General features: G+C 38.4%; 1 protein-coding gene across 15 annotated transcripts in view; it reads right to left on the bottom strand.

Moving 5' to 3' along the window:
- Positions 1 to 20,122, bottom strand: part of SUPT3H (SPT3 homolog, SAGA and STAGA complex component) — a 302,304-nt gene that overhangs the window by 125,392 nt on the left and 156,790 nt on the right. For all 15 annotated transcript variants that reach the window (XM_054061055.1, XM_054061054.1, XM_054061053.1 and 12 more), the window contains 3 exons: positions 7,546 to 7,632; positions 6,260 to 6,350; positions 4,485 to 4,621 (listed from right to left, as the gene is read on the bottom strand). In XM_054061055.1, coding sequence (XP_053917030.1) covers positions 4,485 to 4,621; positions 6,260 to 6,350; positions 7,546 to 7,632 — 315 coding nt within the window. The remainder of the gene's footprint in view (positions 1 to 4,484; positions 4,622 to 6,259; positions 6,351 to 7,545; positions 7,633 to 20,122) is intronic.

Genomic DNA, 20,122 nt, shown 5'->3' with positions numbered 1-20,122 from the left:
AAAATCACATCCAAAATGAACTTCCTAGAACTATAACACGTATCAATAGATTTTAAATATGTAGTAATTAATCAGACAACGCGCCTTCAACAACCTCAAGCTTCTGCCAATCCCTTTCTCTAGGGATGTGACTTAGTTTTAACATTCCGCTGGCATCTAGCCTGTTTTCAAGGCAGTGTATTCTCAGAATCATAGACTAGTTCGGGTTGGAAGGGACCTTAAATCCCATCCAGTTCCAATCCCTACGCGATGGGCAGGGACCCCTCCCCCTGGCCCAGGCTGCTCCAAGCCCCATCCAACCTGGCCTGGAACCCCTCCAGGGATGGGGCAGCCACAGCTTCCCTGGGCAGCCTGGGCCAGGGCCTCACCGCCCTCATGGTGAAGAAATTCCTCATGTCCAGTCTAACTCTGCCCCTCTCCAGTTTATCTCCATTGCCCCTCGTCCTATCCCCACAAGCCTTTTTGAACAGCTCCTCCCCAGCTTTCCTGTAGCCCCTTCAGGCACTGGATAGCTGCTGTAAAGTCTCCTCGAAGCCATCTCTTCTCCAGGCTGAACAACCCCAACTCTCTCAGCCTGTCCTCATTCCAACAGCTCCATCTCCTTCCTGTGCTGAGGACTCCAGAATTGGACACAATCCCCGAGATGAGGTCTCACAGGAGAGGAACAGAGGGGCAGAGTCCTCTCCCTCCCTGCCGCCCACGCTGCTTTGGGTGCAGCCCAGGACATGGGTGGTTTCTGGGCTGCGAGTGCACGTTGCCGGCTCATGTTGAGCTTCTCATCCCCAGCACCCCAGATCCTTCTCTGCAGGGCTGCTCTCCATCACATCATCCTCCATCCTGTACTGAAACTGCTTAACTTCTTCTAGGGAATTTATTTTTCCTCCACTGTTTATTCAAACTTGCAATGTGCTATGAAAGCATTATGGTAGCTGCTGCAACTGAACTACTGCCATGTAACGTCTGAGTGTTGGAAATATATTCCTAAACCAGCAGTCAGATTGACAGATGAATGTGTTTCTCTTAATCCAAGGGGAACAAAAGTGAAACAGAGCATTCACAGCACAACGCTCCAGGCATTCCTTTGTCTGTCAGTTCACATTTCTGATAGGAAGACTTTTTCCTGGTGGGGGAGGTATTGGAAGTATAAAACAAATTATTTAAAAAAATGGATATTTACAGAATGAGTGAGAAGTCAGCCTTTCAAAGACGTTGACTGAAGTTTTAAAATAGATATGTTTGGTTTTAATATTAAGACACGGAGAATTTGATGGTGGTTCTCCTATGAAAATTCAGCAGAACTGGAGTCATCATTCACAACAACCACAGCCAAACCTGCAGCTCGTTCCACCGTGGATGGGCCACCTGAGAGGTGCAGAGCAGCAACATAAGGATACATGCACCCAAATCTATCTCTCTTCCCAAACCGCAATATAAGAAAAAATGCAAGGATTTTAAACGCATGCGCTCCTGGTTCCCACAGCAATTCAGCAATACCCAAATAAATCCCTTCTAAATGACTTTTAAGAGAGAGAAGAAGGCTCATTGACTTTCTCATACAAGAGGCAACCAAAAGGAAAGTGAGTTCTCAAGCACCATCAGCTCCGGTTGTTCCACAGCCCAACACGTACAATCCAAAAGGGCTGTTGGCTACATCCCTGATAGGTTTTATTCTCCAGTCACTGGTTATGAAAACAAGTTCTACGATCCGGATAGCTCTTTTTCAGGTGCAAAATTAAATTACATCTATGAACTACAATAGCTTATTCCACCTGTAACTGTTCTTGCAGAATCTCACTGGTGCTTTCCCACTATCTTACGAAGGCAAAACACTGTTGTGAAGTGAGGTGCTATTCTAGTTTTTATTTTGCTTTGGTTCTGTCAACACAACTGGCTGGTATGCTGCCATTTATTGCCATTATTTAAGTTTTTTAACTAATCACAATGTCTCTATAACATAATCATGTATTAAGACAAAGTAATGTCAATTTGTTCTTAATTCCTGCCCTGCCTTTTACGAGTGTTTCACTTTCCTTCTCACATTGCTATTACTGTTTCAGACAGTCCTTTGGCTTCAAATTAAAACCACAGGTACATCAATTAGTCCTATCTATAACCCTAGAATAACGTCCTTTCTTTTTAATATGACAGCATTAGCGGGTGTTTTTCAGTCAAAAGGGTAGAATTGTTTGCTCTCCTTTAGTAAGGTTTGGAAGTGGCTTAGAGCTCTGCTTCCTCCTCCGTGGTACAACTACAGAGTAGATCTCAGAGATCAGCAAGCGATCTCATGAAGTCTTAGCTCTGATTTTATAAAATGTTTTAAAAGAAATGAGTATAAACAATACTTGCTTTTTGTATCATAACTGAAACCATACTGCTAAACAATCATATCCTGTTTAGCCCATAATGACATCAGAAATATATGTTTATCATCTGCTCTGGACAACTTAGCATGATTTTGGCCCACGGCAAAGCAGAATTGAAATCATTTACAGTTGTCCAAACCAAGATAACCACACATTTCTGAAGTAAGTGATACCTAAAAGGATCTGCCTTTAGATCGCAGCTCGTGATTTAAGTATACTAATTCCTCAAAGAACGCTGTTAGAACTTTTAAAGTCTCTATTGGATTTCCTCTAAAATTTAGCATGGATTAAACAATCTACTGCACAAAGGAAATGTGATACACGAGATTAGCCCATCACTAACAACTCTTCCTTTATGAATAGATCACATTTCCTAGTATCTTTGATGCCTTTTCATCCACCTCAAAGTGACAACAAAATCCCAAACAAAACAAAGCCCAAGATATGTTAACCATTTTGAACAGCATGTCCGAGGCAATCTTTCATGTCTTGTCATCAGCCTAACAATGACGAAAATACGTAATACGGATTTTATACCTATACATAATTCATGGATCTATACTAAAATAAGTAGATCTTGATTTTTATCTTTTTTTTTTTAACATGGAATCAGATCAAGTTCACAAAATGTAATAAAGTAGAGCAACAGAGAGAAGAATTACTTTATATATATATATATATATACACACACACACACACACACCCCAGTTCATGAATTATAGTCCAGTGAGAAAAAAACAAAACATGTACTCAGATGAAAGTTAAATATTTGATTACAGGAACACATTCCTTGACAGAATAACAGCAGATTTGTCCTTGCCTAGGAAAGGGAACTTCCTACTTCGAGTAAGTTGTGTAGTGTTTTAGAACAAAAACATATTATTCTGGAATGACAGAAGAGAACGTAAAGTCAAGCACATAAACCATTCATTCAGAACAGTGTTACAATATATTTTTGTGCACACAAGCTCAAAGGACTTGCCTGCCTTTATGCAAAATGCAACATTTGGCATAATTAAATAAGTAAGAAAGCAAAGGAAAGAAAAGAAACCATCAGTTTCCAAAACACAAGCAGTGGTTGGGAACAACTGTTCTACGACACTAATTCTCAGCTGGGGAAAAATGGAATTTGTTCCTAGCCAAACGCTTAGAGAGGAGGAATTCTTGACAGGTTTTGATTTCGCCCCACGACAGGGGAGAAAGAAGGGTAAACACATTTGGGAAAGTCCCAGCTGTAAAAAGGGGTTCTATTAAGAAAGAAAAAAAGAGAATTATAACCAGGGTTGGATAAAAATTTGTTATTTCTTAGAATTTTCCATGAAATCCCAAAAGTGAAATGAGGCCTTAATAGTGAAATATTAAATACATAAATATTACTGAAGATGTGAGCCACCTTGGCATAGAAAAGAAAAACAAACCAAAGCACCAAGCTTCTAGCACTGAGAGGGTGTAAAAATCACAGCTAAACATCAGTGAAACTGAGTAAAACTGGTATCAAGTGCAATTGGTATCAAAACCATCGTTTCATAGACTTTCATGCTAACAGAGCTAAAGAGTATCTAATTATTCCTTGATCCCACCTACCTTTCTGAGAGAGATATGGTACTGCATTCTGTAATATAGCCATAATCTTTCATAAGCACATAGATCAGAAAATAAGACTTGAAAGAGAAAAGAGCATATGCTGAAGCACGTTTGCACAGCATACTTCATCTGGAAGATGTATTACATTAGAAGAGTTCTCAAATGCTATTAAAACAATTTTCTAATGACAGGAATTATGAAAAATTAAAGAAAATACTGTGAAAAATGTGTGAAATGTTTGTAAATAGAATCTGCTTTCTACAGGACGGAAATACACATATGTGGCAGTCGGAAAGAAATCCATAACTACCTTTTCATCATCTTCCTTCACAGCATGTGTGTTTAGATATTAGAATACATTTGAGGGAATAGGAAGAATATGGATATAGGATTCCTTTAGACCATCTGGGCAAAACGAAAAAGCATGTAATGATGATACAATAAGCAGCATGAAAAAGGCATCAGACCAGCATGATGTATGAAACATTTCATAGTTTTCTCTGCTGGAGCTGGGTAACAGTAAAAGAAAAGAATTACCTCCATTCGCTCTTGCTTGACATCATCAATCTCATCATCTTCAAACATGGCTAAGAGCTCTCCAGTCTGGTCAATGGAGTTGAGAAAGTCCTGAGCAAGCTTCTGCCGTTTGTTGGCATTATTACTGTTGAATTTGTCTTCGCAAAGGGAAGCAAAGAACAACAAACTGAAGTTATTTGACTTCTCCAAACATCAACTGCTGTCCCCCTAGGAGGGACAAGTTTTAGAAGCACGCACGATGCAGAAAAGGCCTCCTGTTCTCCTCACAGAAGCTGTGTGACCTGAACAAAGTGATGTCTCTGCTTTGCTGCAGTAAAGAATCACTGTTAGTGTCTTCTCCTATAGCCTAGTGGTTTTTAGTAACCTAGAGAAACCTAGTCTACTGGTCACACAGCATTATTTCTCACTGAAGGACGCCCAGTGGACATAGATGTAGAAGAAACCATCTTTTGGTTGTAAAAAACCTCACTTGTGCAACAAAAAATACAGAGGAAATACTCTTTCCTGAAAGCACACAGAACATTCTCATCACCCACTGCCTAAAGAAACCATCCCAAACAGTAAGATGCAGCTCCACAGGTGATGGACCATTGCTCTACTCTAAAACCTGAAGAACCCTGGCAAGGTGATCTCTGCCATTCTAAGCAGAATAGCAGATATAAAGACATTATCTTCACAAACCAAAAACAATCACTTTAATTAGCAAAGCCTGCCAGAAAATACAGGCTTTAATGCCCAGAAGAATCACGCTTAGGATGAATTTAATGAGCACCTAACTGGCTTATGAAAATTGTTTTAAACAGTGACACAGACTTAAATATTAAGAAAAACCACAAAATTGTCAGGATGGAATTTATGCTGTCAGATTGCTTATATGGAATAATACTTCCACGTGTGGTGAAAATAAAATGCCACAGGCAAATTAAATCTCAAATGACTTGACAAAAACTTATCCACAGATTGACTAAGTCAAAGCAACAAGTACAGTGTTTACCCAACGTCAATGTGGATGCTCAGAGGAATCAAACATAAGGAATTCATTGTAAGGTGAGGGGGGAGGCTCTGAGAAAGGAAATAAGTTAAATACAAAAAGTTGTGTATGGACATAGCTAAATCTTACAAAAGTATGGCAAAGTTTAGATTTGCTATGATCCTTTTTAACTTCACTTTTTAGGAAGAGAATGCTAATTCTTATACTACTATAAATCAACCAAACTTATATCAGCAAATTATATGGCATAAATTCATATACGGTTGCTTCAAAGAGCTTTTCTTTTAAATGCAATGGTTATAAAATCTGTGATTTCCTCATAGACCGGTGAAACAAAAGTGTTCCCCACTCTTTAAATCACAGATTCATAGTCTTAAAAACATAAATCGCACTGAACACAAACCCAGGTCATACACCAGGATTCAATGACTTCATGTCAAAATCCTTCGATAATAATTTAACAACTGTCCATTCAAGCGCACGTGGTAGCTGCCACATTTAATTACACAGGCTGAAATCAATTAGCCCTTGAACCAGCATCGGTTTCTTCGTTCAACAGAGTTCTGACATTAGGCAGTCTTACTTAGCATTTGCATGGGAGATGCAAATACTTACTTTTGAAGTGGTTCAAATGGCAAAGCAGAGATTTTAAACCAAATCAGCCAGAAGACAATATTTTCGTGTCTTTAACTATTAAGCAAAACATTAATACTTTGCATTGAGCTGTTCAGTACATTATAAAATATCAAGCCTCCCCCAAATCAAGTAGTTTGTTTATTTCTACCTTCAAGGAGGTCATCATCTTCTATTCCTTTGACAATTTTAGATTTGTAGTCTCGGAAAAACATGTACTTGAGTAGTCTTCTAAGCTTCTTCTAAAAGAAAAGAATAAATTTACATTTATTACTATAATATAAAGGGTTTTCTATCTGGAATAACTGCAACACAAATGTGCTATCCATTACTCAGTAAATATAATTTTTAAAACATTCCATAAGTTTTGATTCTGCAGAAAATCCACCGGCAGGAAGCACACCGAGATCATTAGCAATTCCACATTAAATAGTATCTATTATTATTGAGCTCCTCGGTACTTTGCCTGCGAACTGTGAAACAGAAAAGCATTTGAGTTTCCAAAAGCAGAAATTCAGAAATCAGGCTTCTTTTTTTCTTTCTTAACTTGAAAATCTTTGCTTAGTTTGGAAATTCAAACGTACAAACGCGTATTTCCAAGAAGTATGACACCCCTGTTAACCACTGCTCTCAGTACAGCCTCATGGATCACATCACACAAAGAAACTGCAATTGGTTTTCCCATTTTAGAGGGCTTTTTTATGGCTTTGGTCATTAGGTTTCACCTATCGAACAAGGAAAGAAAAAAAAAAAATGGGAGAGGAAAGGGTAAGGGGAAAGGGGGGACTAAGAAAGGAAGGACGTAAAGGAAAACCAAATAATATTGATTAAAATAGTTGACATTTTTTTTTCATAATTGTGGAAAGTGAAGAAAAATAATTAATTTAATCTTCACATAGAAAACAGTTTTTTATTTTTTACATGATTGACCTCCTCTCACTATTAACCAGCAAAGGAAAGACCATCTCTGAACATGGAGATTTTAGAAAGATAAAATACAGGAAAAATATTATAAAGGAAAATTAGGACCGGATTTACTGACAACCCAGCTGATAAAAATGTAATGGTCACACTATCAAACGTCTCATCTACACCTTGCATAGCTGGAGGAAAGCAGAACAATTGATTTTTAATAAAATGGATATAAAGGATAAAGATCAATATTTACATCTTTATTAAGAAATCGTTTTGAGCTCTAAAGTACATCATCCACCCTAAAGCTAGTGAAAACATCTATTCATCACTGAAGTTCCCATGGAAAAAAAAAGATAATTAATCGAAACGTTATGCAATTACTGTACCGTGCACAATACAAACCGACTGTACAGCAGCTATCTCTTTAAATAAAGCCATTAATGATGACTGACTCCTCTCACATGGGCCAAGCGAGCACTTTAAAACATGACACGCAGCTTACTGGGTATCTCACTACCGTACCTTATCTTTGCGCATCAAGAACAGGAGATCTTCAGCAGAGATGACTCGAGCTCCTCTCAGCTGAGAAACTTCAGCTGCTTGCTGCAACTAAAATAAAGTTATAAATTACGATGGCTGCTTCTGTGTCAAAAAAATTATTCACGAGGGTTTGTTTTAAATAAGTTCAGATAATATTTTGCACGGCAGAGCAGAGCAGAGCAGAATACAAGGTATGCACTAAAACACAAGCTGGGACTCTCAAAGGTGTCACTCACTCCGCTCTCGTTAGCCACAAAGTGAATAACAATTTCACAAAAAGGATGAAAGAATTTTGACAAATCTCAAGCAAAAGCTTTTGTGTTTATATATAAAAGGATTGCTTTTAGAAAGCACTACATCCACCCTCCCCCCCCCCCCCCCCCCCCCCCTTTTTTTTCCTCCTTTCCTTGCACCACGTTAGCCCAGAAAATGAACATAAAATTCTCTCAGGCAATGTAAAAATACCAAATTCTTGCTGTAGCACTTTATCTGCAACTGTGGAAGGGTGCCTGAGCCCTCTCACTACTTTTTAGAATAACAAATATTAATTTTAAACAGCTTACCTAAGTATTTTTTGAGAGAAACTCTACTCCTGCTTGACTTATCATTACCAAACTCACACGAAGGCTTTTTTTTTTTAGGCATACTATTTTTTCACTTGAAAGGAAGAAAATGAATTGATAGGAAACACTGTCTCTATAAATAAAGTAATTGGGAAAACCTTATTAAGCAGACCAGGCCACCCAGATATGGAAGAAATAAAGATGGGATTGAGAAATGAATGCTACAAAAATTGATAAGAGAGAGCCAAAGGAGTGTGAAGAAAAGAACTATCCTCAATTCCATCACGGCAGTGCCTCTAAAGGCCCCAAACTTCTCAAATTGTGCTGTAAAGAGAGAAAATCTCTTCTTAAGGGAGCAAGTACGTCAACCTGGGATTCACCACCAGAAGGTGCAGGAAATTGGGCCAGTTTAGACACATATGGATCAGATCAAAACCACTGCAAGATTAGAAACCAAACCTGCACAAACACTGCTTATCAAACCGCTGGGCAAAGGAGGTCCACTAAAACGCAGAAGAGAAGTCTATGGGATTTGCTCCTTTTATCTCGCGAGCCTTTGTTTTTGGTGTAAGATGATGTGGAGTAGACGGGATGGAAAGGATGCTTCACAGCATGGAATACGCTGCATCCTCTACATTCAAAAACATTGTCCAAAAGGCAAGATTTAATCATAATCTTTTGGCTGTTCTCTTTGTGGATGAACTGACATGGAGCAGAGTGCAAAAGTTATTGAAAGGAGACATGGTAAAAAATTATTGGTATTAACACTCATACACACCTGTAACACGATCAATAAACAGAAATCCCACTTACTTTCAAATACCTCGATATTCTTCTTTGAGAAATGCATTAATGCACCTGAAAATGATTTAAAGAAATCCTATCCTTCACATTCACACGAGCAATGGTTTCACTCAGTATCACTGCCTGAATAAGTATATTATTAATCTGAGCTCCCATGCTGCTATGACTTGAAATAGGCCTATTCAGAAGTTAAAAAGATCAACAAAAACAGTAGCTGTTTCTAATATCCAAAGGAGGAGAGGGGGATGGGGGGAAGGGGGGAAGATTTTCATTTTGGCAAGTGTTCAGTGGGCAAAAGATTCAGTCCATAAATCATAATACTGGACTGCATTAATTTTTTTCCACACTAATCACATGCATACAAAACGTTAACTGTATCTCGTGTGCGCAACACAAAACATACTGCGTGAAGAGTTTCAGATTTTCCCCTTGGAACCCCGTCTTGGCCCTTGCAGTCGCAGAGACCAGAGAGATTTCAGGAATTCAGAAGTCACAGTAATATCATCTTACTCAAAAAATGTAAGAATGTGAAAAACGATAGTTCTATTTTTTGGCATAACTAAAACTGTTTCTTATTCTGATTAGTTTGAGGGCACACAAGCTACTTCTATTTCTAACATAAAATATAAAGGGCTTGATAAAAATACATTTAGCAAGCACGAGCCAATGTTCATCTCTGGTGTAAATCTACTGCAGTTAATGGATTTGTGCCAAGGCTGACTTTGGCCCCACCAAGCCCCAAAGCGCTACAAACCCCGACCCTCAGCACGGTGATAACACAACACAGTATTTCCAAATATCAGAATAAACAGCAGCAGCAATGTCCAATGCGCAGTGTGCTCCGGGCCCCCAACACACACAGGGCCGTAACTATAATCTTTAGGGTCCCTTCTATTCCAAACCATTCTATGATTCCATAAGATATTGACTTACTTACCATAAAACTCAGATATATTAATTTCTGCATGTAGCTGAAATACCTTTTTTTTTCCCCCAAGTGATAAACACGTGACAAGGTCATTTAAAGCCAAGATTGTGTGAAAGCTGCTTGCAAAAACCTTCCAGTGAAGTAAGGGAGGGTACAGAGGAGGCCAAATTCACGTCCCATTTGCATCTAAGTAAATCCTGAATAACACTGTTTACTTTAATGGAGTCATTCTGAGCTAAATACAAGATCAAAATCTGGAATAATATTCTCAGTTTTCACCAAAACAATGAAAACTTTATTCTCGTATTGCCTCGACTTTTGCATCTATTTTATTTTAAGGAATGAACAGACAGCATTTAATTTCTTTGGCTTAAAGAAAGCAAAATACAAAAATAATTACTTCCTGTACAGTTATAAAATATGGATTATTTATCCAAACAGAGCATAATGAGTTCTGCATTGGTACACATATTTACCTGGGAAACCAGGATATGCTCAGGTAAATATGTATCCAAGCAATTAAAAATAAATTACATACCACACAGCTGAGGATGGAGGGAAGATGTATTTATAGTTTTAACACACACCTAATTGACTCATTCAAACCACAACATGAGTGCTTTGCTATAATTAGTATTATAACAAACTGTCTTATTTGACTGTCCCAGAGTTGCCATTAATATGCAATAAGCCCCGATTCCTTCATTTCTGGAGCTGGAGGTCTTGTTGAGTCATTACCGTGGCCGAGTTACACGAGGAATGGGGATTTCAGGAAGCCATACCAAAGAAACGATCCATCTCCGAGCACCCCAGCATTTTTCATTCCAGAAAAGCAATTTTCAGCTATGCAACCTTGAAGCCAGGAGGTCTTTTTACTTTGCAATAACTTTTCCTCTATGAGGTTACTATACAGTGGCAGTGGAGGTACGGCAAGAACCTCCCACCACCTCCCTTCGGCAAAGCCTCGGCTACATGATGTGCCAGATGGAATCTGGGGCAGCAGAATTTCTGGAGTCCCCACCCTAAGAAGGACACGGAACTCCTGGAAGGGGTCCAGAGGAGGCCACGGAGATGATCCGAGGGCTGGAGCACCTCTGCTATGGGAACAGGCTGAGAGTTGGGGTTGTTCAGCCTGGAGAAGAGAAGGCTCCGAGGAGACCTTAGAGCAGCTTCCAGAACCTGAAGGGGCTCCAGGAAAGCTGCAGAAGGGCTTTTTCCAAAGGCACAGAGTGATAGGATGAGGGGAATGGCTTTAAATTGCAAGGAGGGAGATTTAGATCAAACATCGGGAAGAAATTCTTTATGATGAGGCCCTGGCCCAGGCTGCCCAGGGAAGCTGTGGCTGCCCCATCCCTGGAGGGGTTCCAGGCCAGGTTGGATGGGGCTCTGAGCCCCTGATCCAGCGGGAGGTGTCCCTGCCCATGGCAGGGGTGGGACTGGATGAGCTTTGAGGTCCCTTCCAACCCAAACCATTCTAAGTTCCAACTTACTCACTTTCTTTTCCTAATTTTGTTAATGGTTACAATTATGTAGTCCACGTTACAAAATATTTTCGTTTAGATTATCTTTAGGAACAGCAAACAATTAAAATCACTAAACTTCTTAAAAAAAACAAACCTACAAGCAGACTAAATTTCCAAATAGCAGCAAAAATTGAGACTTCGGCATCTGAATATATATTTTACTACAGCAAAATTATGAAGTTTAAATAATGGAAGCGTTGAAATGACTTTAACTACAGGAGCGCAAATAGCTCTGTTAATAATTAGGAGTTCATGAAAAATAAGTGTATTTTACAATTTTTCACATTTCAAAGAAGGCAGTATATACAGTAACTATATTTTGAAGTCTAAGAAGAAATGGCTGGGGAATAATATTTTAAAATGTAATCACTGGTTTAATGACTTTACGAAGTTAACTTTCTTGGCAGGATGAACTGAAGTATGTTAACAGTCACCTTACGGCTATTTTCTTTTTGCAACTTCTGCAAATTATAGATTTGTTGAAAGGAGTATTCATTCTCCTACGACAGAAGCACAGTTACTTCAATGGTACTGTCTGCTTTTTTCTTTATTTTCATAATTATTTTTTCTTCCACCACCTCCAAAGTCAACAATCATTGATACTTCTACAAAAATGTCTTGATGGACAAACAGACAAAAAGCTGGAAAACAAACACACTGTGTTGTGACATAATCCTTCCAGTTAAACTGCAGGACTGAGTCGAAATGGCAATGTTTGCACGCCTTGGAACTGCTAGGAGCCAAGAATAATGCTCCAGGAGCTGTGATTTTGTTTTCATTATAGGAAAATTAGATCACAGTTCACCTGGCTGAATTTTTTTCTGAGGCAGGAAAGTTGTTTTGTTATTAAATATGCATTAAAATATCCTAATTTTTAATCTTTTCTAGATCAAAAGCATGGAAATATAAAAATATCAATACAGCATAGTGTGTTTATATATAGTGCTAACAATGTGTTCTAAACAGAGCACTCCAATACTTTTTTGAAAGCAATTAAACTTTGATTTTCCCTTAAATCTTTCTGTATAATACCTCTCATACGACTAACGCTGAAAGCTGAGCTTCTAATCCTAACATACAGAGGAAAAATACAGATTTTTTTTTTTCTCCACTAGTCAGCATAGAAACATATATTACACAGTTAGCACATCCTGGGAGGATAATTACATTATGGAGTCCGTTACAGTAATATATAATGATTTAGGATGACCACACAAGGGTGAAACAGTGTGACTGGATAGCCACAAGCTGTCTAAAACATAAAACTTTCATTTGCAGATTAAAAGACAATCAATTGTCTTGTTACTAGGTGCCTGTTTTCAAATCTAAGTGTTTTCTTACTGAAGACCATTTAATTTAGCATCAGGTGACTGTGTGCGACCTTGAGAAGATAACCCTCTGTGTCCCATTTGGAGGCTTTAGAGAAGCACTTTCCTTTCTGTCTCGCCTTCTAGCGGGTGCAATGGCTTTCAGTTCAGCCAGCCCGAAGACCTGGATCTGGACACCGAGTCTGCAGCCAGTTACCGGTACGTGGACAAGAATTATACCAGAAGTATCTCCAGCAATAAGCAGGTTACACAAGATTTGGTGTCGTGTTGGAAACTGCCAATGCTCTCTCCCACTGTTGGTGGTGATACCAGCAGGCAAGAAAACAAACTTGGAAAGTTCTACTCCAGTTATTACAATTAAAAGGGAGAAAAAAGAAGCTTAAAAATATCATTGAAGGGGCAACGATGGAGATGCATTCTCCAGAACAAACAAAGGACTATGGAAAAAAACTTTGTGAAGTGTAACCTTTGTAGATACGAAAGATTCATTAGTCAATATGAAACTGAGAAATTCTCACAGTCAACAGGACCCCAACCTCAGCAAACATATCTCTCTTTCTGAAGAAGGTGAATTTAAAGGTCCTCTATTGACTGACCATGTTCAAGGACTTTCTGAATATTCTAGATGATGAGGAAAACGGCGACATCACACTGTAAATCATTGGTAGTAAGTTTTCCCTGTATGTAAACTAAATAAATGCTGGTGTTTTGGAGAAAATTATAATTAAACTAACTACATTTGGATTCAAACTTTTTACAGTGAGCTGTTCCACTTTTACATCAGTATCACTATAGTTATTCCAAGTTGAAAGCCTCAACAATAGCTATTAATTCCACCTAAGTTACACCTTCAAATGTTCTTTTGGTACTAAATGTTACTTTGAAAAAACAAGAACATGTAAACTTCTCAGCAATAAATGCATTCGCCTTTCCTTTAGTAAAACAAACAAAAAAACCAACTAGAATTTACCCTTCTCAAGAATTGAAGATGATATTTGTTTTGAATATTTAGTCTATTAACACAGATTATTTCCTCTCTATCAATTATTTCTATTTCTTTTCCTTCTCCACTGTTACTACGCCAGGCAAAGCGGCAGAGGTTTACATTGTACCACAACATTGGTTTCAAATCTCAGAAGAAACCACCATTCAGCATGATTGTTAAGCAGTTTCCAACTCATCGTGCAGGGAAAAACCCTGTTCTCTGTTGAATGAAGGTCCACCTAATATAAACAGATTTCCTTCTCCCATTGCTATAGAGAATAACATTTCTTAAATCGTGCACCCTTACATTGCTCACAGAGGAAATAATCATTGCCTTATATTAGTTTCACCACAAATACCCTTCCTTTACATACAACAGCAAATTGGAATCAGCCTTCGGCATTCGCAATAGGGAAAGCAAGATATATATTTACCTGTTTCAAGCCCAGAAATAAAGTGCTTTTAGAGCAAATGTTGGACCACTCAAAGAACTACAAAGCAAATACCACTATGAAGAGCAGACAACCATCACCACACTGAACCTAAAGAAGACAAGATCTTGATCCACTGGCTGAACTGGTTCCAAAGTTATTTAAAAAGCCTCTTCAAATACCTCAAAATGAAGGACAAAAAACATCCTTTGAAAGATTAAAACCTGCAAAGGATACAAGCACGACTTGGGTTTGAAAATTTAGACTAGGAGACAGAAGAAGGAGAAAAAAAAAGGATTCAGGTTTAATCAAAACCCACAAAATGGCAATCTTTTCCATGAGAAATCTCTAAAACTATTCACAACGAGACATGCTATTACATTTATACTTAGAAATACAGAGCTAGTAGTAGAAGACTTTGTAAGTTAGAATACTTTACCTACAATGATTCACACTGGTCCTTCTCCTTACGTTCTATTCTCATCTGCTCAAACGTACGTGTCCACCAAGTGGGAGCTTCTCAGCAAAATGCTACAGGATCACTCAGATTAAACACTGAGATACAGAATACATGTAAATGACTACTGGTTTAAGTGGTTTTGGATGGCAGACAGGCCATATGGGAATCTGGGCTTGAGGTAAATTATACTGCCTGCAGAATTTTGACAGACATATAAGTGCAATCTCGCAAGATGCATCCAAATTATAAATACAAAAAGAAAATAGTAATAGGAAAAAAAAACAGTGAAAAGCATTTAAATTTAATGCTTTTTCACCAACAATATATGCGTGGAGCGCACATTATGATACCAGAGAAAGTCTTAAGCCTAATCCATAATCCTAGGGAGATCACTCATCAATGGAGACAAAATACAATCAGACTGTCTAATAAAACAGGAAGTTGTAGGACTTTTTTCTCTTCTGTTAGGAAATCTCTCTCCAGTTCATTTCAAAACAGCTTCAAAATCCTAAGTCTACAGAATCTTTCTTCCAAGAATCTTCTAATTCAAGATAATTTATGAAAACAATAGCCCCAGGCAGAGGTAGACCCACCTCCACGTAGAAATAGGAGCAAAGGAAGTCCACATCATTGCGGTTATGTGCTGGTTTGCTGTATTTTCTTTTTTTATCTATATGGATTATAATTGTCAGAGCTTCAGAAAATACAAGGGAAATTGTACAGATGATAGCGTGAACACGACAGATTTTCTCTTGGGAACATAAAAGAAAGAAAAAAAAGGAGGGAGCTCTTGCTCAGAGAAAGAAAAGAAAGCAACACAAAGGAACATAAGTGTAAAATGTGAACAACAGATATTTATGTCTGATAAATGGCACCGTTTTCCTAACTTATCTGATGTTCATTCTTCAATTAACATTTAATTTCCAAGGACATAAGTTGGAAAAGGCTGTTTCACATTACTTTCGCACAAAGAGAAAGAGTCACTTTTAAGCCATGAAAAGGCTGGGGAAAAAAATAAACATGCCTTCTGAACATAATTTCCTCTTTATTGTTACTGCAAAGTTATGAAATGAAATCTATTATTTAATTACATGGGATCAAGCAACAGGAAGAGAAGGGAGTGTTTAAGTCACAACATCCCTGTAAGGATAGATTACTACACTTCCTCTTGCTAAAAGACAGTTTTAATGGACTGAAACTGTGCAAATGGTTAAAATTAAACTACTGGGAGATAGGAAGACCTCCTTGCTAACACAAAAAACCCTATAAAATGCACTCTGGAATTCTTAACAGAAATATCTGTAACAATAGGTAGCAAAAAATCCTATAAAATGCACTCTGGAATTCTTAACAGAAATATCTGTAACAATAGGTAGCAACATTTCTGCCAGAACATCAAGAGTTTGAAAATTATTACATCTATTCAAATTCTCTCTAGAATTTGAAGACAGTTTAAAAACTATGCAATAGCTTCTGGGCCTACTTTGTTTTATGCTTTGCATTGGAGATGTTTAGATAATCTATTATGAAAACTTCAAAATTTATCTGCTATTACTACCGAAATTTTATTGGCCATAAGGGATTTCCCTTAGCTGCGCTTCAGTAATGTTTATTAGATCCTTCAAATTGAATGCAACTGTTGGAAAAGTTAAAGCATTTTATTTCTTAAGTATTTTCTTGGCATAAAAAAATGGGAGAGCTTTAAACTATAATGAAAAGATAAGCTGAGTTCTAAAATGTTGGAACAGATAACTTGGCAACTGGTATAGAGTCCACAACTGGGATATGATGTGCAAATGCTGTGATCTTTTATATAATTTAAATTCATATTGACTTTCGTGGAGATGCCCTGAAATAACCTTTCACCCAAATACTATCTACCCTCAAAACCAGAATACACTAAAACATGAGGGTATTTCACAGATAGGTTGAAAAATAATGAAAAAAGCCTTTGAAGTTGTTCAGAAAAGCTCCTCCCAAGCCTGAGGGTTCTATGGGAGAAAGCATTTCTTTGAAAGAGCCATCCTGTAAGCGGTAGAGACTGACAGAGAACCCGGATTTTACCTGCCGAATGTAGGAACCCAAGAAAATATGGCATAGATTTTACCATACGTAGCTGATTTCCTATTCTTTTGGAACTAGGTGAACCCGAAAGTCCCTTTCAACCCAAACCATTCTATGATTCTGTAAAACTCAAGTTACTTGCTACTGTCAGATTTCAACTGGCTCTGGAGATATTTGCTCAAATTCAATGACTTTTATATATATATATATATTCTCTACCCATGCTTCACAACTACAACTTTTACATTGTGCAACTTCTCAAGACGGTTATGAACCAGAAAGGCTTTGGCAGACAGTCAGTCGAGAGTCAGGCCAATAAACTATCCACTGAACAAGCAAGAAGTCTGATAAAATACAAGGAACAAGATTCATGTCAAGGGAAAGAAGTACTTGATCTTTTGCAAAAACCTCTGGAAGCAGGCAACAGGTCCAAGCTGTGGACTCATCGACATTTATTACGAGAGGACAAAAAATTTCCCCTGCCCTAAGGAGACCTCTGCTTTGGAAATTCAGCTGTACAATCTTATAATTAAATGCAGCTCCACTAAAAGTGCTCATGTGTTAAGTTACTAAGGCTGAGCACAAAGCCAGGGTATCCATTACCCGTACCAGAGGAGTCAGAAAAAGATAATGGTAACGGTGCCAGTGGCGAGGAGGAAAACTAGCGTTTTCAGCATTTATCTTTGTCCTTTGGGAGCCACATAGGAAAGTGTCAGCACTACTGAAACATCACCAAAACCTTTGAGAGAAAGGGCTCGGGTCAAAAAAGCAAGGTTATAAAGAAAAAACTTGATTTTCCTCAGGAAAACCATGCTTTAGACTGGCACGAGAGCTCAGTGATTGTCACTATGGTCAAGGCTGAGCCTTGGCACAATCATTATAGAATCATAGAATAGTTTGGGTTGGAAGATCATCCAGTTCCAGCCCCCAATCACCAGGATTGAGATTGTTCAGCTACAGCACAGATTTCTTCAAGAGGACACCCTCATATTTCTGCAAGACCACACAGTCTAAAGGGTCTGCAAAAGGGTACCTGGTTCCTTAATTATTAATTAGAGATATTCTCTGTAGTGTTTATGGAAACGGAGGGAAGACTATCTAAGACTGAAGTGCAATCACTAAAGAGGGATTGATGAATTCCTAACAAAAAACCCACCCCAAAGCCACAACAAAGAATATCAAAAAGTAAATGGAAAAGTACTTTCATTCCTAAAAAACAATGGATTACTTGAATTTTTATCATGTATTTATAAGAAATAAACTACTACCCCTTAATGAATGGATTTATCAGGTCAGGAAAGTAAGGGATAAGATTACTAAAACATAATACGTAAAATATTCTCCATTACTACAGGTCACTCCCTTTTTGAGTTACTTTTAAGGTTGATTTCTTTATTAGGGAAAAGTTAGGTTACCTACACGAATTCTACCTTTCAGTTCATAAGGCAGCGATATCTGTCTACATTCACTTTAAAAATAGGCAAAACAAAGCATGGAAGAAGTCACTGCACATGAGCAAAGATAGGACCAGGAGAAACAAATCCTCTCTTCGCCTCCCTCAGCAGCCAATTAGCAGCACTCCCTCACTGCTAACAATTCTTCTCTAATGCAATAGGAAACATCTGCGAAGTAATGCAGAAATATATATTAAAAAAAAAACCAAACCAGCAACCAAACCCCTTCTGAGCTTTAACCTGGGGTTTCTGTATCTAAACTTGCATGCATTCCTATGCAAAAACTATAAATATTTCCCAGCACCTAAAGCTGTGAAATGCAGAGGTGATTTAGCAGACATGCAAACCATAAAAACTCTGCCCGATATATTTCTCTTCTAATTTAGAGTAAGTGAGCCAGCCTTATATCATATATAATCATAATGCCCAGAGACATTTAAACCAAAACCCAAGTAAACGTTTAAGCTAAAAACCTGCAAACCTCTATAAAGCTTTTAAAATAGTATCAGTCATTTTAATATAAAGCTAAGAGGCAGTAGCATAAACAACGTCCACAGAATCACCAGTTTGCTGTTTAGAACCTTGACCTGCAGGATTATAAAAGCAAATCCTTACATTCCCAAAAAACCCCTTTTCAGTCAGTGGCTTTCTGAGGAGGAATAGGATCTGCAGCCCACAGTAAAGCCGTATCATTAGAGGTCAAGAAGTACTGGGATAAAGAACTGCCAAAAGTAAAGCTTAATTGGCTTTGCAAGTCAAATTAAGCAGCAAAGCAAAGGAGGCTTCAGACATAAAGCAGTATGAAGGAAGATCATCTGTGCAGAATGAAACGGAGATGGAAAATCTAAAGGTGGTTCCAAAAAAGGAGAATATTTTCACTCTGCATTGAGAAGAACTGAGATTTTGAGCACGGGAGCAAAGATACAACTGATAAAATATGTGTATGGAAAGAAATTATTTCTGAGGCATGAATGGAAGTAAAACTCAAAGATTTTAATGCACTCCAGTCATCACCACTGGATATCTCAGATGAGAATGAACTGTAAACACGACTGAGTGTCTGCTAGCATTAATATTCAAATAAATTAGCTAAAGTTTAGGAAGCTAAAGAGATCAAATAATTACAGGCTGCTGCCTACGAATACTTGAAGAGCAATTAGAAAGATGACAGGTCCAAATTCTTTTGGTAGTGTCAGATGATATAATGAGGGGTGACAGTCAGCAACTGCAGTTTGGAAGGATCAAGGAGGATGTTAGGAAAACCTTTCTCACGAGGAGGACTGAGCAGCTCTGCAGCAGTTAAGCAGGAGAAACTCTGAATAATCTCTCCATGGAGCTTCCAAAGCCTGAGTTGGACAAATTCCACTGCTGACCAGAGTTAGCACTGGTGACAGTCCTCCTTTGAGTGGGCTGGACTAGATGTCTCAGGGGGTTTAACCATTTCCTTCCCCTCTGTATCTTGTTTACTTTTAGAGAGTTTCTCAGTAAAACAAATGCTTTATTCCTGTTTGTCCAGGTTCCAGCACAAATCACCCCTCCCCTCGTTTTGGAATACGGACTCCTATCTGCTGCTACCTCAAAATTAAAATGCTTATCAAAACCAGTGTGTTAAAAAAGTGGAAGTGCAGAAAGCCAGTCGTGAGGACCCTGCCAAAGAGAGAACACAGGTGGAGGCGAGACAAACCTCATCACATCTTTGAGCTTCTGCTACAACCACCAACTCAGAGCGCCAGCTGTGGTGTGCTCCCCAGCACCCGTCAACCACGAAGGAAAGGCTGCAGCAGCACTGCTAATAAAGAGTAAAAAAAATAAGGTCTTCTCCTTCACAGGAGCAGTTCTACTGTGCACTGAACAAGACGAGATTTGCTGACTCCTTCGGTAAGAAAGAAAAAACACATAAAAATAAGGGGTTCCTTTGCAGCAAGCCATCCAGGCTGAGGAACGGCAGTTGTGCGTGAAATGAGTTGAGCAAGGTACTGGGGTTTCCTTTGGCAACGGGTCTGGGACAACTCTCCACAAC

The sequence above is a fragment of the Cuculus canorus genome, chromosome 3 (genome assembly GCF_017976375.1).
Source record: "Cuculus canorus isolate bCucCan1 chromosome 3, bCucCan1.pri, whole genome shotgun sequence".
NCBI classification, from domain to species: domain Eukaryota; kingdom Metazoa; phylum Chordata; class Aves; order Cuculiformes; family Cuculidae; genus Cuculus; species Cuculus canorus.
This window is presented reverse-complemented; position numbering and strand designations above follow the sequence as displayed.